The sequence below is a fragment of the Pseudophryne corroboree genome, chromosome 6 (assembly GCF_028390025.1).
Source record: "Pseudophryne corroboree isolate aPseCor3 chromosome 6, aPseCor3.hap2, whole genome shotgun sequence".
Lineage (NCBI taxonomy): Eukaryota > Metazoa > Chordata > Amphibia > Anura > Myobatrachidae > Pseudophryne > Pseudophryne corroboree.
The window spans coordinates 828574300-828591607 of record NC_086449.1 but is presented as its reverse complement, the minus strand read 5'-3'; the positions used below and the strand labels follow the sequence as shown (position 1 = coordinate 828591607).

Here is a 17308-nt window from a genome sequence, read left to right as displayed (position 1 = left end):
GGGGAAATGCCATACACACAGACATATATACTAAGATCCTCCTACAGGCACAGCAAGGAGCTCTGCTAAACAGGGTAATAAGGGGAAATGCCATACACACAGACATATATACTAAGATCTTCCTACAGACACAGTGAGGAGCTATGCTAAACAAGATAATAAGGGGAAATGCCATACACACAGACATATATACTAAGATCCTCCTACAGACACAGTGAGGAGCTCTGCTAAACAGGGTAATAAGGGGAAATGCCATACACACAGACATATATACTAAGATCCTCCTACAGACACAGCGAGGAGCTCTGCTAAACAAGGTGATAAGGGGAAATGCCATACACACAGATATATATACTAAGATCCTCCTACAGGCACAGCGAGGAGCTCTGCTAAACAAGATAATAAGGGGGAAATGCCATACACACAGACATATATACTAAGTTCCTCCTACAGACACAGTGAGGAGCTCTGCTAAACAGGGTAATACGGGGAAATGCTATACACACAGATATATATACTAAGTTCCTCCTACAGACACAGCGAGGAGCTCTGCTAAACAGGGTAATAAGGGGAAATGCCAAACACAGAGACATATATACTAAGTTCCTCCTACAGACACAGTGAGGAGCTCTGCTAAACAGGGTAATAAGGGGAAATGCCATACACACAGACATATATACTAAGATCCTCCTACAGACACAGCGAGGAGCTCTGCTAAACAAGGTGATATGGAGAAATGCCATACACACAGATATATATAGTAAGTTCCTCCCACAGACACAGTGAGGAGCTCTGCTAAACAAGATAATAAGGGGAAATGCCATACACACAGACATATATACTAAGTTCCTCCTACAGACACAGTGAGGAGCTCTGCTAAACAAGATAATACTGGTAATTCCATACACACAGACATATATACTAAGATCCTCCTACAGACACAGTGAGGAGCTCTGCTAAACAAGATAATAAGGGGAAATGCCATACACACAGATATGTATATACTAAGATCCTCCTACAGACACAGTGAGGAGCTCTGCTAAACAAGGTAATAAGGGGAAATGCCATACACACAGATATGTATATACTAAGATCCTCCTACAGACACAGTGAGGAGCTCTGCTAAACAAGGTAATAAGGGGAAATGCCATACACACAGACATATATACTTAGTTCCTCCTACAGACACAGTGAGGAGCTCTGCTAAACAGGGTAATAAGGGGAAATGCCATACACACAAACATATATACTAAGTTCCTCCTACAGACACAGTGAGGAGCTCTGCTAAACAGGGTAATAAGGGGAAATGCCATACACACAGACATATATACTAAGTTTTCCTACAGACACAGTGAGGAGCTCTGCTAAACAAGGTAATAAGGGGAAATGCCATACACACAGACACATATACTAAGTTCCTCCTACAGACACAGTGAGGAGCTCTGCTAAACAGGGTAACAAGGAGAAATGCCATACACACACATATATACTAAGTTTTCCTACAGACACAGTGAGGAGCTCTGCTAAACAGGGTAATACGGGGAAATGCCATACACGCAGACATATATACTGAGTTCCTCCTACAGACACAGTGAGGAGCTCTGCTAAGCAGGGTAATAAGGGGAAATGCCATACACGCAGACATATATACTAAGATCCTCCTACAGACACAGTGAGGAGCTCTGCTAAACAAGATAATAAGGGGAAATGCCATACACACAGACATATATACTAAGTTCCTCCTACAGACACAGTGAGGAGCTCTGCTAAACAGGGTAATAAGGGGAAATGCCATACACACAGACATATATACTAAGATCCTCCTACAGACACAGCGAGGAGCTCTGCTAAACAAGGTGATATGGAGAAATGCCATACACACAGATATATATAGTAAGTTCCTCCCACAGACACAGTGAGGAGCTCTGCTAAACAAGATAATAAGGGGAAATGCCATACACACAGACATATATACTAAGTTCCTCCTACAGACACAGTGAGGAGCTCTGCTAAACAAGATAATACTGGTAATTCCATACACACAGACATATATACTAAGATCCTCCTACAGACACAGTGAGGAGCTCTGCTAAACAAGATAATAAGGGGAAATGCCATACACACAGATATGTATATACTAAGATCCTCCTACAGACACAGTGAGGAGCTCTGCTAAACAAGGTAATAAGGGGAAATGCCATACACACAGACATATATACTTAGTTCCTCCTACAGACACAGTGAGGAGCTCTGCTAAACAGGGTAATAAGGGGAAATGCCATACACACAAACATATATACTAAGTTCCTCCTACAGACACAGTGAGGAGCTCTGCTAAACAGGGTAATAAGGGGAAATGCCATACACACAGACATATATACTAAGTTTTCCTACAGACACAGTGAGGAGCTCTGCTAAACAAGGTAATAAGGGGAAATGCCATACACACAGACACATATTCTAAGTTCCTCCTACAGACACAGTGAGGAGCTCTGCTAAACAGGGTAATACGGGGAAATGCCATACACGCAGACATATATACTAAGTTCCTCCTACAGACACAGTGAGGAGCTCTGCTAAACAGGGTAATAAGGAGAAATGCCATACACACAGACATATATACTAAGTTTTCCTACAGACACAGTGAGGAGCTCTGCTAAACAGGGTAATACGGGGAAATGCCATACACGCAGACATATATACTAAGTTCCTCCTACAGACACAGTGAGGAGCTCTGCTAAACAGGGTAATAAGGGGAAATGCCATACACGCAGACATATATACTAAGATCCTCCTACAGACACAGTGAGGAGCTCTGCTAAACAAGATAATAAGGGGAAATGCCATACACACAGACATATATACTAAGTTCCTCCTACAGACACTGAGGAGCTCTGCTAAACAGGGTAATAAGGGGAAATGCCATGCACACAGACATATATACTAAGATCCTCCTACAGACACAGCGAGGAGCTCTGCTAAACAAGGTGATATGGAGAAATGCCATACACACAGATATATATAGTAAGTTCCTCCCACAGACACAGTGAGGAGCTCTGCTAAACAAGATAATAAGGGGAAATGCCATACACACAGACATATATACTAAGTTCCTCCTACAGACACAGTGAGGAGCTCTGCTAAACAAGATAATACTGGTAATTCCATACACACAGACATATATACTAAGTCCTCCTACAGACACAGTGAGGAGCTCTGCTAAACAAGGTAATAAGGGGAAATGCCATACACACAGACATATATACTTAGTTCCTCCTACAGACACAGTGAGGAGCTCTGCTAAACAGGGTAATAAGGGGAAATGCCATACACACAAACATATATACTAAGTTCCTCCTACAGACACAGTGAGGAGCTCTGCTAAACAGGGTAATAAGGGGAAATGCCATACACACAGACATATATACTAAGTTCCTCCTACAGACACAGTGAGGAGCTCTGCTAAACAGGGTAATAAGGGGAAATGCCATACACACAGACATATATACTAAGTTTTCCTACAGACACAGTGAGGAGCTCTGCTAAACAAGGTAATAAGGGGAAATGCCATACACACAGACACATATACTAAGTTCCTCCTACAGACACAGTGAGGAGCTCTGCTAAACAGGGTAATACGGGGAAATGCCATACACGCAGACATATATACTAAGTTCCTCCTACAGACACAGTGAGGAGCTCTGCTAAACAGGGTAATAAGGGGAAATGCCATACACGCAGACATATATACTAAGATCCTCCTACAGACACAGTGAGGAGCTCTGCTAAACAAGATAATAAGGGGAAATGCCATACAAACAGACATATATACTAAGTTCCTCCTACAGACACAGTGAGGAGCTCTGCTAAACAAGATAATAAGGGGAAATGCCATACACACAGACATATATACTAAGTTCCTCCTACAGACACAGTGAGGAGCTCTGCTAAACAGGGTAATATGGGGAAATGCCACACACACAGACATATATACTAAGTTCCTCCTACAGACACAGTGAGGAGCTCTGCTAAACAAGGTAATAAGGGGAATTCCATACACACAGACATATATACAAAGATCCTCCTACAGACACAGCGAGGAGCTCTGCTAAACAGGGTAATAATGGGAAATGCAATACACACAGATATATATACTAAGTTCCTCCTACAGTCACTGTGAGGATCTCTGCTAAACAAGGTAATAAGGGGAAATGCAATACACACAGACACATATACTAAGTTCCTCCTACAGACACAGTGAGGAGCTCTGCTAAACAAGGTAATAAGAGGAAATGCCATACACACAGACATATATACTAAGGGGGTCATTCCGAGTTGTTCGCTCTGTAAATTTCTTTGCATCGCAGCGTTTTTCCGCTTAGTGCGCATGCGCAATGTTCGCACTGCGACTGCGCCAAGTAAATTTGCTATGCAGTTAGGAATTTTACTCACGGCTTTTTCATCGTTCTGGTGATCGTAATGTGATTGACAGGAAGTGGGTGTTTCTGGGCGGAAACTGACCGTTTTATGGGAGTGTGTGAAAAAACGCTACCGTTTCTGGGAAAAACGCGGGAGTGGCCGGAGAAACGGAGGAGTGTCTGGGCGAACGCTGGGTGTGTTTGTGACGTCAAACCAGGAACGACAAGCACTGAACTGATCGCAGATGCCGAGTAAGTCTCGAGTTACTCAGAAACTGCACAGAGATGTCTTATCGCAATATTGCGAATCTTTCGTTCGCAATTTTAAGATGCTAAGATTCACTCCCAGTAGGCGGCGGCTTAGCGTGTGCAAAGCTGCTAAAAGCAGCTTGCGAGCGAACAACTCGGAATGACCCCCTAAGTTCCTCCTACAGATACAGTGAGGAGCTCTGCTAAACAAGGTGATAAGGGGAAATGCCATACACACAGACATATATACTAAGATCCTCCTACAGACACAGTGAGGAGCTCTGCTAAACAGGGTAATAAGGGGAAATGCCATACACACAGACATATATACTAAGTTCCTCCTACAGACACAGTGAGGAGCTCTGCTAAACAAGGTGATAAGGGGAAATGCCATACACACAGACATGTATATACTAAGATCCTCCTACAGACACAGTGAGGAGCTCTGCTAAACAGGGTAATAAGGGGAAATGCCATACACACAGACATATATACTAAGTTCCTCCTACAGACACAGTGAGGAGCTCTGCTAAACAAGATAATAAGGGGAAATGCCATACACACAGATATGTATATACTAAGATCCTCCTACAGACACAGCGAGGAGCTCTGCTAAACAAGGTAATAAGGGAAAATGCCATACACACAGACATATATACTAAGATACTACTACAGACACAGTGAGGAGCTCTGCTAAACAGGGTAATAAGGGGAAATGCCATACACGCAGACATATATACTAAGTTCCTCCTACAGACACAGCGAAGAGCTCTGCTAAACAAGATAATAAGGGGAAATGCCATACACACAGATATGTATATACTAAGATACTCCTACAGACACAGTGAGGAGCTCTGCTAAACAGGGTAATAAGGGGAAATGCCATACACACAGACATATATACTTAGTTCCTCCTACAGACACAGTGAGGAGCTCTGCTAAACAGGGTAATAAGGGGAAATGCCATACACACAAACATATATACTAAGTTCCTCCTACAGACACAGTGAGGAGCTCTGCTAAACGGGGTAATAAGGGTAAATGCCATACACACAGATATATATACTAAGTTCCTCCTACAGACACAGCGAGGAGCTCTGCTAAACAGGGTAATAAGGGGAAATGCCATACACACAGATATATATACTAAGTTCCTCCTACAGACACAGCGAGGAGCTCTGCTAAACAGGGTAATAAGGAGAAATGCCATACACACAGACATATATACTAAGTTTTCCTACAGACACAGTGAGGAGCTCTGCTAAACAGGGTAATAAGGGGAAATGCCATACACACAGATATATATACTAAGTTCCTCCTACAGACACAGCGAGGAGCTCTGCTAAACAGGGTAATAAGGGGAAATGCCATACACACAAAAACATGATTATTAAGCTTCCCCTACAGTCACTGTGAGGAGCTCTGTTATACAATATAATGAGTATTAGAACCCCAGGAATAATGAGAGGAACGGCATGGATAGTTTTAATTGTAATATTTTTGTATTTTAGCCGCAGTACTCCTGAAATTTTGAAAAAAAAAAAAAAAAATCATTATCTTGAAAACTTTAAGTACAGAGAATTCTCGGTTCCAGTGCCCAAACCTGTAATTGCACCTCCTTGTCTCCAGTGCATCCCACTGTCTGCCCTCCCAGGGCACCGAGTCACTGACTCTCTGCCACGCACTTGTATGGCACTGTGTGCTGCCCTGACACCTGCTGTATACGGTCTGTCTGACTATATGAATTTACTTGGGAGTTTTATTGTAAATTCCCCAATGGACGCTTTTTGGTGCCATATAAATAAATAATAATTCTTATTATTATAATTTAATTTCCCGGAAATAAGTGCTCATTCTTGATCAGACGCCTACTTTTGTGCCTGATATATCCAGCGGATCATATAATGACATCAGTGACAATCGCTCAACTACAGAAACGTGGCGTTTGTGTCCGTCTCTGTGGTAGGTGCATGGGTTACATATATGCTGCACGCCTCTTCTACAACGCTAGGTCACAGGCGTCGCTGTTGCTGCCCATGGAAATGTTTTGCACTAGTATCCCGTAACATCGTCCAGTCACTGTGACGAGCGCTGTTGCCTCATTGGGTGACAGGTAGAATTCTCATGGCGATTGCTGCAGCCCGCAGACTGGTTCTCCGCTGTGCCATCGCAGTAGGAACGTTGTGCAGCAGAAATCACAGCACTAATTGATGTATTAATTGCTACTGTAGCTCAGTTTCCGTTTTTAATAATATATATTTCTAGTAAGATGCAGATTGTCCCTATAGATGATGCCGGGGTTTGTTCAGGGAAGCTTGTAGCCTAGCAGTGACCCTAGACTGCCTGTTATATGTGAGACGTGTAAGGGAAACGCTGGATGTTGCAGGAGATGTGACCGCTAAGAGCGTTGCGTTTCGTGCTCATGTAAGTGCATTGTGTATGTAACTGATTGTAGTATATATGATTTATGTTCTTCTCTATCTTCCAGGCTTTTTAGTGCAATTTTAGAGCAAGCGACGAAGGCTGATGGCGGAAGTGCTCTCGGAGGGAAAGGGGCTGGATTTGACGTGAAGGCACTGCGAGCATTTAGAGTACTCAGACCCCTGCGACTGGTTTCCGGGGTACCTAGTAAGTAGACGAATTTGAAGATCCCATACATTCACTGAGAGTCTAAGAAAACGTCAGTAAGGTGCTGTATTTTCAATCCGAGTAACAGGCTTGCAGTCTCATAGGTAACACAAATGTTCAATATTGGTTGATGGATTCACACACAAGTACCTTACTAGTGTGGCACTGCAGTTTAGAAGGAACTAACTGAAATGCTATGCTTTGCTATTTAACCTTTTTATACTTACCCACAGACTAAAAGGACTTTGCAGTAAATGTTTCCAGCCATGTTCCTTTTTTTTTTTTTTTTAACTATCCATAGAAACATAGAATGTGACGGCAGATAAGAACCAGTTGGCCCATCTAGTCTGCCCATGTACACGCACACACTTGGGTTATTTTTTGTTGTAGTAAGGAGCCAATTAACCTACCAGCATATTTTGGATTGTGGGAGGAAACCAGAACGACCGGAGGAAACCCAAACGAGCACGGGGAGAATATACAAACTCCACACAGTTAGGGCCATAGTGGGAACAGAACCCATGACCTCAGTTCTGTGAGGCAGTAATGCTAACCATTACACCATCCATATAGTTGATTACCTTCCTTTCATACTGACTTGTGATTGGTTGTGGCAGCTGAGTGGCAAGTTGCACAGCCAGTTATGTGGCAGTAGACCATAATGCCCAACATTGTAAAAAGCTAATTAAAATAAATTGCCCTGTGGGATAGTCCTTAGTCCCGGTATATAAAGTCAGGACTTATGCCATTAGGTGTTCGGGTGGGTATTCCAGATCAGTACCACTCTGGTGCAGACAGGTGAGAATGACTGCTGTGCATGGCTCTTGTAGATACCCGATGGCTCTTGCCACGCAGCAATTCCATATACAAAAGACAGCGCCATTTGTGACCCTGCTGTACCTCCTCTCTGTGAGCCCTGGCGCCACCTTGTGGAAGAAATGCAGCCCAGACATTCACAGCCGCGATGTGTCATCTTTGTCATGCGGAGCACACTAATTAAGCAGTAATGTATCCTCGTGCCAAGCTTTGCACTCGGGTGCCCGCTGCAGATGACAGACAGTACATGGCAGCTTCATTTAACTGTGGGCTCATATCCAACTTTCCTGCTTCTGAAAAACCCCCATCACCGTCAACAAGGCCTTTCATGGAGGAAGCGGCTCCCGCTATTCCAGGCGAGCGCTGGTCGTTCCTGTTTAAATTCCCAGGGAGTCCTAGGAACATAATGATCCGCTCAGCGGCACATAACACTCATTCCGTTGTCTGTTGCCTAATGTAAGACATGTTAAATTGCTCCGTAGATTTTAGCTCCAAACTTTAGACCGCAGATTGTCATCGGCAGATGGTAAAAGATATAATATAAAACCATTCCGGGAAATTGTGTGTAAAACGCGACAATGTCGGTGAGCCTTAAAGGGGAACTCGCACGATAGTGAAATCCGAGTTACTGGTAGAATTGCGATAACTCTCCCAAGATCGTCACTTATTTCCCACACAATAAACTCTCAGCGGTTGTTGAACTGAAATTTGCACTCTCTGTGATTTATCGGGCGAGCCGCATGGCAACGTTATCCCTATTTCTCTGACGTCCTAGTGGATGCTGGGACTCCGTAAGGACCATGGGGAATAGCGGCTCCGCAGGAGACAGGGCACAAGAATAAAAGCTTTAGGATCAGGTGGTGTGCACTGGCTCCTCCCCCTATGACCCTCCTCCAAGCCTCAGTTAGATTTTTGTGCCCGAACGAGAAGGGTGCAGGCTAGGTGGCTCTCCTGAGCTGCTTAGAATAAAAGTTTAATTTAGGTTTTTTATTTTCAGTGAGTCCTGCTGGCAACAGGCTCACTGCATCGTGGGACTAAGGGGAGAAGAAGCGAACTCACCTGCGTGCAGAGTGGATTGGGCTTCTTAGGCTACTGGACATTAGCTCCAGAGGGACGATCACAGGTACAGCCTGGATGGGTCACCGGAGCCGCGCCGCCGTCCCCCTTACAGAGCCAGAAGAGACGAAGAGGTCCGGTGAAATCGGCGGCAGAAGACAATCCTGTCTTCAGACTAAGGTAGCGCACAGCACCGCAGCTGTGCGCCATTGCTCTCAGCACACTTCACACTCCGGTCACTGAGGGTGCAGGGCGCTGGGGGGGGAGCGCCCTGAGACGCAATATAAATGATAATACCTTAGGTGGCAAAAGAATACATCACATATAGCTCCTGGGCTATATGGATGTATTTTAACCCCTGCCATTTTTACACAAAAGAGCGGGAGATAAGGACGTCGTGAAGGGGCGGAGCCTATCTCCTCAGCACACAAGCACCATTTTCCCTCACAGTTCCGCTGGAAGGACGGCTCCCTGACTCTCCCCTGCAGTCCTGCTTCAGAATCAGGGTAAAAAAGAGAAGGGGGGGCACTATTGGCAGCAAATGACAATATAAACAGCAGCTATAAAGGAATAACACTTATATAAGGTTATCCCTGTATATATATATATAGCGCTTGGTGTGTGCTGGCAGACTCTCCCTCTGTCTCTCCAAAGGGCTCGTGGGGTCCTGTCCTCTATCAGAGCATTCCCGGTGTGTGTGCTGTGTGTCGGTACGTGTGTGTCGACATGTATGAGGAGGAAAATGATGTGGAGGCGGAGCAATTGCCTGCGTTAGTGATGTCACCCCCTAGGGAGTCGACACCTGACTGGATGATCGTATTTAAACAATTAAGTGATAATGTCAGCACTTTGCAAAAAACTGTTGACGACATGAGACAGCCGGCAAATCAATTAGTGCCTGTCCAGGCGTCTCAGACACCGTCAGGGGCCCTAAAACGCCCGTTACCGCAGTGGGTCGACACAGACCCAGACACAGATACTGAGTCTAGTGTCGACGGTGATGAGTCGAACGTAATGTCCAGTAGGGCCACACGTTACATGATCACGGCAATGAAGGAGGCATTGCACATTTCTGACACTACAAATACCACTAAGAAGGGTATTATGTGGGGGGTGAAAAAACTACCAATAGTTTTTCCTGAGTCAGATGAATTGAATGAGGTGTGTGATAAAGCGTGGGTTTCTCCCGACAAAAAACTGCTAATTTCTAATAAATTATTGGCACTATATCCTTTCCCATCAGAGGTTAGGACACGTTGGGAAACACCCCCTAGGGTAGATAAGGCGCTCACACGTTTATCTAAACAAGTAGCGTTACCGTCTCCTGATACGGCCACCCTCAAAGAACCAGCTGATAGAAGGCTGGAAAATATCCTAAAAAGTATATACACACATACTGGTGTTATACTGCGACCAGCAATCGCTTCAGCCTGGATGTGCAGTGCTGGAGTCGCGTGGTCGGATTCCCTGACTGAAAATATTGATACCCTGGATAGGGACAATATATTGTTAACTATAGAGCATTTGAAGGATGCATTACTATATATGCGTGATGCACAGAGGGATATTTGCACCCTGGCATCAAGAGTAAGTGCTATGTCCATCTCTGCCAGAAGAACGTTATGGACGCGTCAGTGGTCAGGGGATGCGGATTCCAAACGACATATGGAAGTATTGCCGTATAAAGGGGAGGAGTTATTTGGGGCTGGTCTTTCGGACCTGGTGGCCATGGCAACGGCTGGAAAGTCCACCTTCTTACCCCAGGTCACTTCACATCAGCAGAAAAAGACACCGTCTTTTCAAACTCAGTCCTTTCGTTCCCATAAATACAAGCGAGCAAAAGGCCACTCTTTTCTGCCCCGGGGCAGAGGAAGGGGAAAAAGACTGCACCATGCAGCCGCTTCCCAGGAGCAGAAGCCTTCCCCTGCTTCTGCCAAGTCTTCAGCATGACGCTGGGGCTTTACAAGCAGACTCAGACTTGGTGGGGGGCCCGTCTCAAGAATTTCAACACGCAGTGGGCTCACTCGCAAGTGGACCCCTGGATTCTACAGGTAGTATCGCAGGGGTACAAACTGGAATTCGAGGCGTTTCCCCCTCGCCGGTTCCTGAAGTCTGCTCTGCCAAAGTCTCCCTCCGACAGGGAGGCAGTTCTGGAAGCCATTCACAAGCTGTATTCCCAGCAGGTGATAATCAAGGTACCCCTCCTACAACAGGGAAAGGGGTATTATTCCACGCTGTTTGTGGTACCGAAGCCGGACGGCTCGGTGAGACCAATTTTAAATCTGAAATCCTTGAACACTTACATAAAAAGGTTCAAATTCAAGATGGAGTGACTCAGAGCGGTGATAGCGAACCTGGAAGAAGGGGACTATATGGTGTCTCTGGACATCAAAGATGCTTATCTCCACGTCCCAATCTACCCTTCTCACCAAGGGTATCTCAGGTTTGTAGTACAAGACTGTCATTATCAGTTTCAGACGCTGCCGTTTGGGTTGTCCACGGCACCTCGGGTCTTTACCAAGGTAATGGCCGAAATGATGATTCTTCTTCGAAGAAAAGGCATCTTAATTATCCCTTACTTGGACGATCTCCTGATAAGGGCAAGGTCCAGGGAACAGTTAGAAGTCGGAGTAGCACTATCTCAGGTAGTGTTACGTCAGCACGGGTGGATCCTAAATATTCCAAAATCGCAGCTGATTCCAACGACACGTCTTCTGTTCCTAGGAATGATTCTGGACACAGTCCAGAAGAAGGTGTTTCTCCCGGAGGAGAAGGCCAAGGAGTTATCCGAGCTAGTCAGGAACCTCCTAAAACCAGGCCAGGTGTCAGTGCATCAGTGCACGAGGGTCCTGGGAAAAATGGTGGCTTCTTACGAAGCAATTCCATTCGGAAGATTCCATGCAAGAACGTTTCAGTGGGATCTACTGGACAAATGGTCCGGATCGCATCTTCAGATGCATCAGCGGATAACCCTGTCACCAAGGACAAGGGTGTCCCTCCTGTGGTGGTTGCAGAGTGCTCATCTTCTAGAGGGCCGCAGATTCGGCATTCAGGATTGGATCCTGGTGACCACGGATGCAAGCCTGAGAGGCTGGGGAGCAGTCACACAGGGAAGAAACTTCCAGGGCTTGTGGTCAAGCATGGAAACATCTCTTCATATAAACATTCTGGAACTACGGGCCATTTACAATGCCCTAAGTCAAGCGAAACCCCTGCTTCAGGGTCAGGCGGTATTGATCCAATCGGACAACATCACGTCAGTCGCCCACGTAAACAGACAGGGCGGCACGAGAAGCAGGAGGGCAATGGCAGAAGCTGCAAGGATTCTTCGCTGGGCGGAAAATCATGTGATAGCACTGTCAGCAGTGTTCATTCCGGGAGTGGACAACTGGGAAGCAGACTTCCTCAGCAGACACGACCTTCACCCGGGGGAGTGGGGACTTCATCCAGAAGTCTTCCACATGATTGTGAACCGTTGGGAAAAACCAAAGGTGGACATGATGGCGTCCCGTCTAAACAAAAAACTAGACAGATATTGCGCCAGGTCAAGGGACCCTCAGGCAATAGCGGTGGACGCTCTGGTAACACCGTGGGTGTACCAGTCAGTGTATGTGTTCCCTCCTCTGCCTCTCATACCAAAAGTACTGAGAATCATAAGAAGGAGAGGAGTAAGAACTATACTCGTGGTTCCGGATTGGCCGAGAAGGACTTGGTATCCGGAACTTCAGGAGATGCTCACGGACGAACCATGGCCTCTACCTCTAAGAAAGGACCTGCTCCAGCAGGGGCCTTGTCTGTTCCAAGACTTACCGCGGCTGCGTTTGACGGCATGGCGGTTGAACGCCGGATCCTGAAGGAAAAAGGCATTCCAGATGAAGTCATCCCTACCCTGGTCAAGGCCAGGAAGGATGTAACCGCAAAACATTATCACCGCATTTGGCGAAAATATGTTGCGTGGTGTGAGGCCAGGAAGGCCCCTACAGAGGAATTTCAACTGGGTCGTTTCCTCCATTTCCTGCAAACAGGACTGTCTATGGGCCTAAAATTAGGGTCCATTAAGGTTCAAATTTCGGCCCTGTCGATTTTCTTCCAAAAAGAACTGGCTTCAGTACCTGAAGTTCAGACATTTGTAAAAGGGGTACTGCATATACAGCCTCCTTTTGTGCCCCCAGTGGCACCTTGGGATCTCAATGTTGTGTTGAGTTTCCTAAAGTCACATTGGTTTGAACCACTCACCACTGTGGACTTAAAATATCTCACATGGAAGGTGACGATGCTGTTAGCCCTGGCTTCAGCCAGGCGTGTGTCAGAATTGGCGGCTTTATCATATAAAAGCCCTTACTTAATATTTCATTCTGACAGGGCAGAATTGAGGACTCGTCCTCAATTTCTACCTAAGGTGGTTTCTGCATTTCACATGAACCAACCTATTGTGGTACCTGCGGCTACTAAGGACTTGGAGGACTCCAAGTTGCTTGACGTGGTCAGGGCCCTGAAAATATATGTTTCCAGGACGGCTGGAGTCAGAAAATCTGACTCGCTGTTTATCCTGTATGCACCCAACAAATTGGGTGCTCCTGCTTCTAAGCAGACGAATGCTCGTTGGATTTGTAGTACAATTCAGCTTGCACATTCGGTGGCAGGCCTGCCACAGCCAAAATCGGTAAAAGCCCATTCCACAAGGAAAGTGGGTTCATCTTGGGCGGCTGCCCGAGGGGTCTCGGCTTTACAACTTTGCCGAGCAGCTACTTGGTCAGGGGCAAACACGTTTGCTAAATTCTACAAATTTGATACCCTGGCTGAGGAGGACCTGGAGTTCTATCATTCGGTGCTGCAGAGTCATCCGCACTCTCCCGCCCGTTTGGGAGCTTTGGTATAATCCCCATGGTCCTTACGGAGTCCCAGCATCCACTAGGACGTCAGAGAAAATAAGATTTTACTTACCGATAAATCTATTTCTCGTAGTCCGTAGTGGATGCTGGGCGCCCATCCCAAGTGCGGATTGTCTGCAATACTTGTATATAGTTATTGTTACAAAAATTCGGGTTATTATTGTTGGGAGCCATCTTTTCAGAGGCTCTTTTTCGTTCTATCATACTGTTCACTGGGTTCAGATCACGAGTTGTACGGTGTGATTGGTGTGGCTGGTATGAGTCTTACCCGGGATTCAATATCCTTCCTTATTATGTACGCTCGTCCGGGCACAGTATTCTAACTGAGGCTTGGAGGAGGGTCATAGGGGGAGGAGCCAGTGCACACCACCTGATCCTAAAGCTTTTATTCTTGTGCCCTGTCTCCTGCGGAGCCGCTATTCCCCATGGTCCTTACGGAGTCCCAGCATCCACTACGGACTACGAGAAATAGATTTATCGGTAAGTAAAATCTTATTTTTTTCATTTAAAAACGAAGTCCTCATTTTTGGAAAGCGGTTTAGAGTCCGGCGCTGTTTGCTGCGTATCTGACATCCGCTCGATGGCAGATTATAACTGGGACGTTTTGCAGTATTATAATCCCTGGTTGTATCTCCTTATACCCCTGGCAGTAGGGGAGATGGCCTAGCTGATATTTGGGAGATTTCGGCACCGAATGATTGGTCTAAATTTACCGCAACGGTATTTTACCTGTGCCCCATGGTGGTCATTCCGAGTTGATCGCTAGCTGCTTTCGTTCGCTGTGCAGCAATGAGGCAAAAAAAACGGCAGTTCTGCGCATGCGTATGCGGCACAATGCGCACGCGCGTCATACTATTACAACAAACGATGTAGTTTCACACAGTGTCTAGCGAAGCTTTTCAGTCGCACTGCTGGCCGCAGAGTGATTTACATGAAGTGGGCGTTTCTGGGTGTCAACTGACTGTTTTCAGGGAGTGTTCGAAAAAACGCAGGCGTGCCAGGAAAAACGCAGACGTGGTTGGGCGAACGCAGGGCGGGTTTGTGACGTCAAAACAGGAACTGAACAGTCTGAAGTGATCGCAAGCGCTGAGTAGGTTTTGAGCTACTCTAAAACTGCACAAAAAAAGTTTGCCGCCGCTCTGCGATCCTTTCGTTCGCACTTCTGCTAAGCTAAAATACACTCCCAGTGGGAGGCGGCATAGCGTTTGCACGGCTGCTAAAGACTAGCGAGCGAACAACTCGGAATGACCCCCTATATCCGTACCCCAGCCGCACCGCATAGGTCCAGATAATCTGATAGCTGTCAGACGGAATCTGTGCATCTCACTTGCTTATCAGTGTCTCGTGTAACACGTGTGTAATTAATACTGCGGCTGGTGCTGGGTTACTCGTACGTCTGTTTGCGGAGCGTCTCTTGCTGGGTTTTTGCACTGCGCGCACTGTGACGTATGACTCGGGAGACTTACCTGTTCCATAGCGGAGCGTTCAGACATAGTGCCCGATGCAGACCTGATCGCTCTGTGATCACGTAGTCGCTGCTCAAACAGAGTGAATACCTGCTCGGTGCAAGTCTGTGTACGCCGTGCGAAAATCTCTGCAAACGCCGGTCAGCTGCAAATCCGTTCGCAACTCGCTCACCGTAGAATGTTTTTTCCAGTGTGTGCGCAGCCCAGGAATTACTCCTACAGTGCGATGAGAACAGGCTGATCGGCGCCGGAGCTGACGTCACACACCTCCCTGACCACACTTGGCCACACCTGCGTTTTTCCTGACACTCCCAGAAAACGGGCAGTTACCACCCACAAACGCTCGCTTACTGTCAATCAATTTGTGTACGCCTAGCGATAAAAAAAGACGCTGTCTGCGCACTATGATCCGTATGCATGCGCAGTTGATTGATAATCGTCCGCCCTACAGAAGTGCACAACAGCAATCTGGGCTGAATGTGGCCCAGAGACATAGTTCAGTGAGGGTGTAAGTACGCACTGACATTGGTGACTAGTAGCGCGCCAGGCGCACACATTGGCGCAGGTGCAAGATGCGGGAACTCTGCATGTGGGTGAATAGACGCATTTTCCCCATGTACGTTCTGTGGATCCGTGTCCTCACCTCTGCGTCATGTACGGTATCAGTCCTGTATAAACCGCAGCTGTTATCAGCAATTACTCCGGTCTCTGAGAGGTGTCGCTGTGACGCGTGGATCTCACCGTTGCTATGTTATAACGTGGGTCACAGGTTCATTACCATTTACTTTATTGCAGTTCTTTGTCATGACCAACATGGGAAATTCCCAGACGTAATAATATGAATCCATTTACAAAGGACGACAGCGGCGTGACGCGGAGATAGTGCATCTTGTGCCCCCCCCTGAACATGTGACGCTTTGGGGAGCACTGTGCCAGTTGCTTCTGGTTTTAGGGAGAATGGAGCATCCTAAGGATGTGCCAGACGGGAACTTTCCAATGTCGCTCTAGTGCCCTGCATAATACAGGCGCCATGGGGCAGCACAGGTACCGCCACCCAGACGTATTTTATAGATGTGCGCTATGCAGGCGTCCAAGTGAACACTTGGGGGCAGATGTATTAATCCTGGAGAAGTGATAAAGCAGTGATAAGTGCAAGGTGATAACGCACCAGGCAATCTGCTCCTGTCATCTTTCTAACCAGTAATGATTGGCTGATGCGTTATCACCTTGCACTTATCACTTCTCCAGGATTAATACCCTTGGGGTTTTATATACATTCCTTGTGGTAATGAGTGTCGTGTTCATTATAACATGATTACCACAGGCCCCTGGCCCGGTGTTGCGTCCTTCAGCAAATTAGAGTTGTCCGCCTTTCACCATTTTAATCTCCATGCGATTGGTGGACGGAGTAGGGAAGGGGCGTGTTCTCTACATTGCGCCTGAGGCAGTCCCACACAGAGATGCAGGTGTGCGCCTCTTCCTAGTGGCTGAGGGCTGGTGTAAATACATGACGATGGCGATGGACGCACGCCAGCACTAGCTGCCGCTTCTGATTGGCTGTTTGTGTATTCCCCGCTGAAGCTGATAGGTGCTCTCTTGCTTGTGTCTGTATTATGGGGGTAATTCCAAGTTGATCGCAGCAGGAAATTTTTTAGCAGTTGGGCAAAACCATGTGCACTGCAGGGGAGGCAGATATGGGATCCGGTCTGAAGATCGACAGTGTCTAGGTCGACAATGTTTAGGTCGACCACTATAGGTCGACAGTCACTAGGTCGACATGGAT

At 46.5% G+C, this 17308-nt stretch overlaps 1 protein-coding gene across 8 annotated transcripts in view; it reads left to right on the top strand.

Annotated features, from left to right (window-relative positions):
• Positions 1-17308, top strand: part of CACNA1C (calcium voltage-gated channel subunit alpha1 C) — a 510817-nt gene that overhangs the window by 284979 nt on the left and 208530 nt on the right. For all 8 annotated transcript variants that reach the window (XM_063929336.1, XM_063929333.1, XM_063929332.1 and 5 more), the window contains exon 5: positions 7156-7295. In XM_063929336.1, the coding sequence (XP_063785406.1) occupies positions 7156-7295 (140 nt within the window). The remainder of the gene's footprint in view (positions 1-7155; positions 7296-17308) is intronic.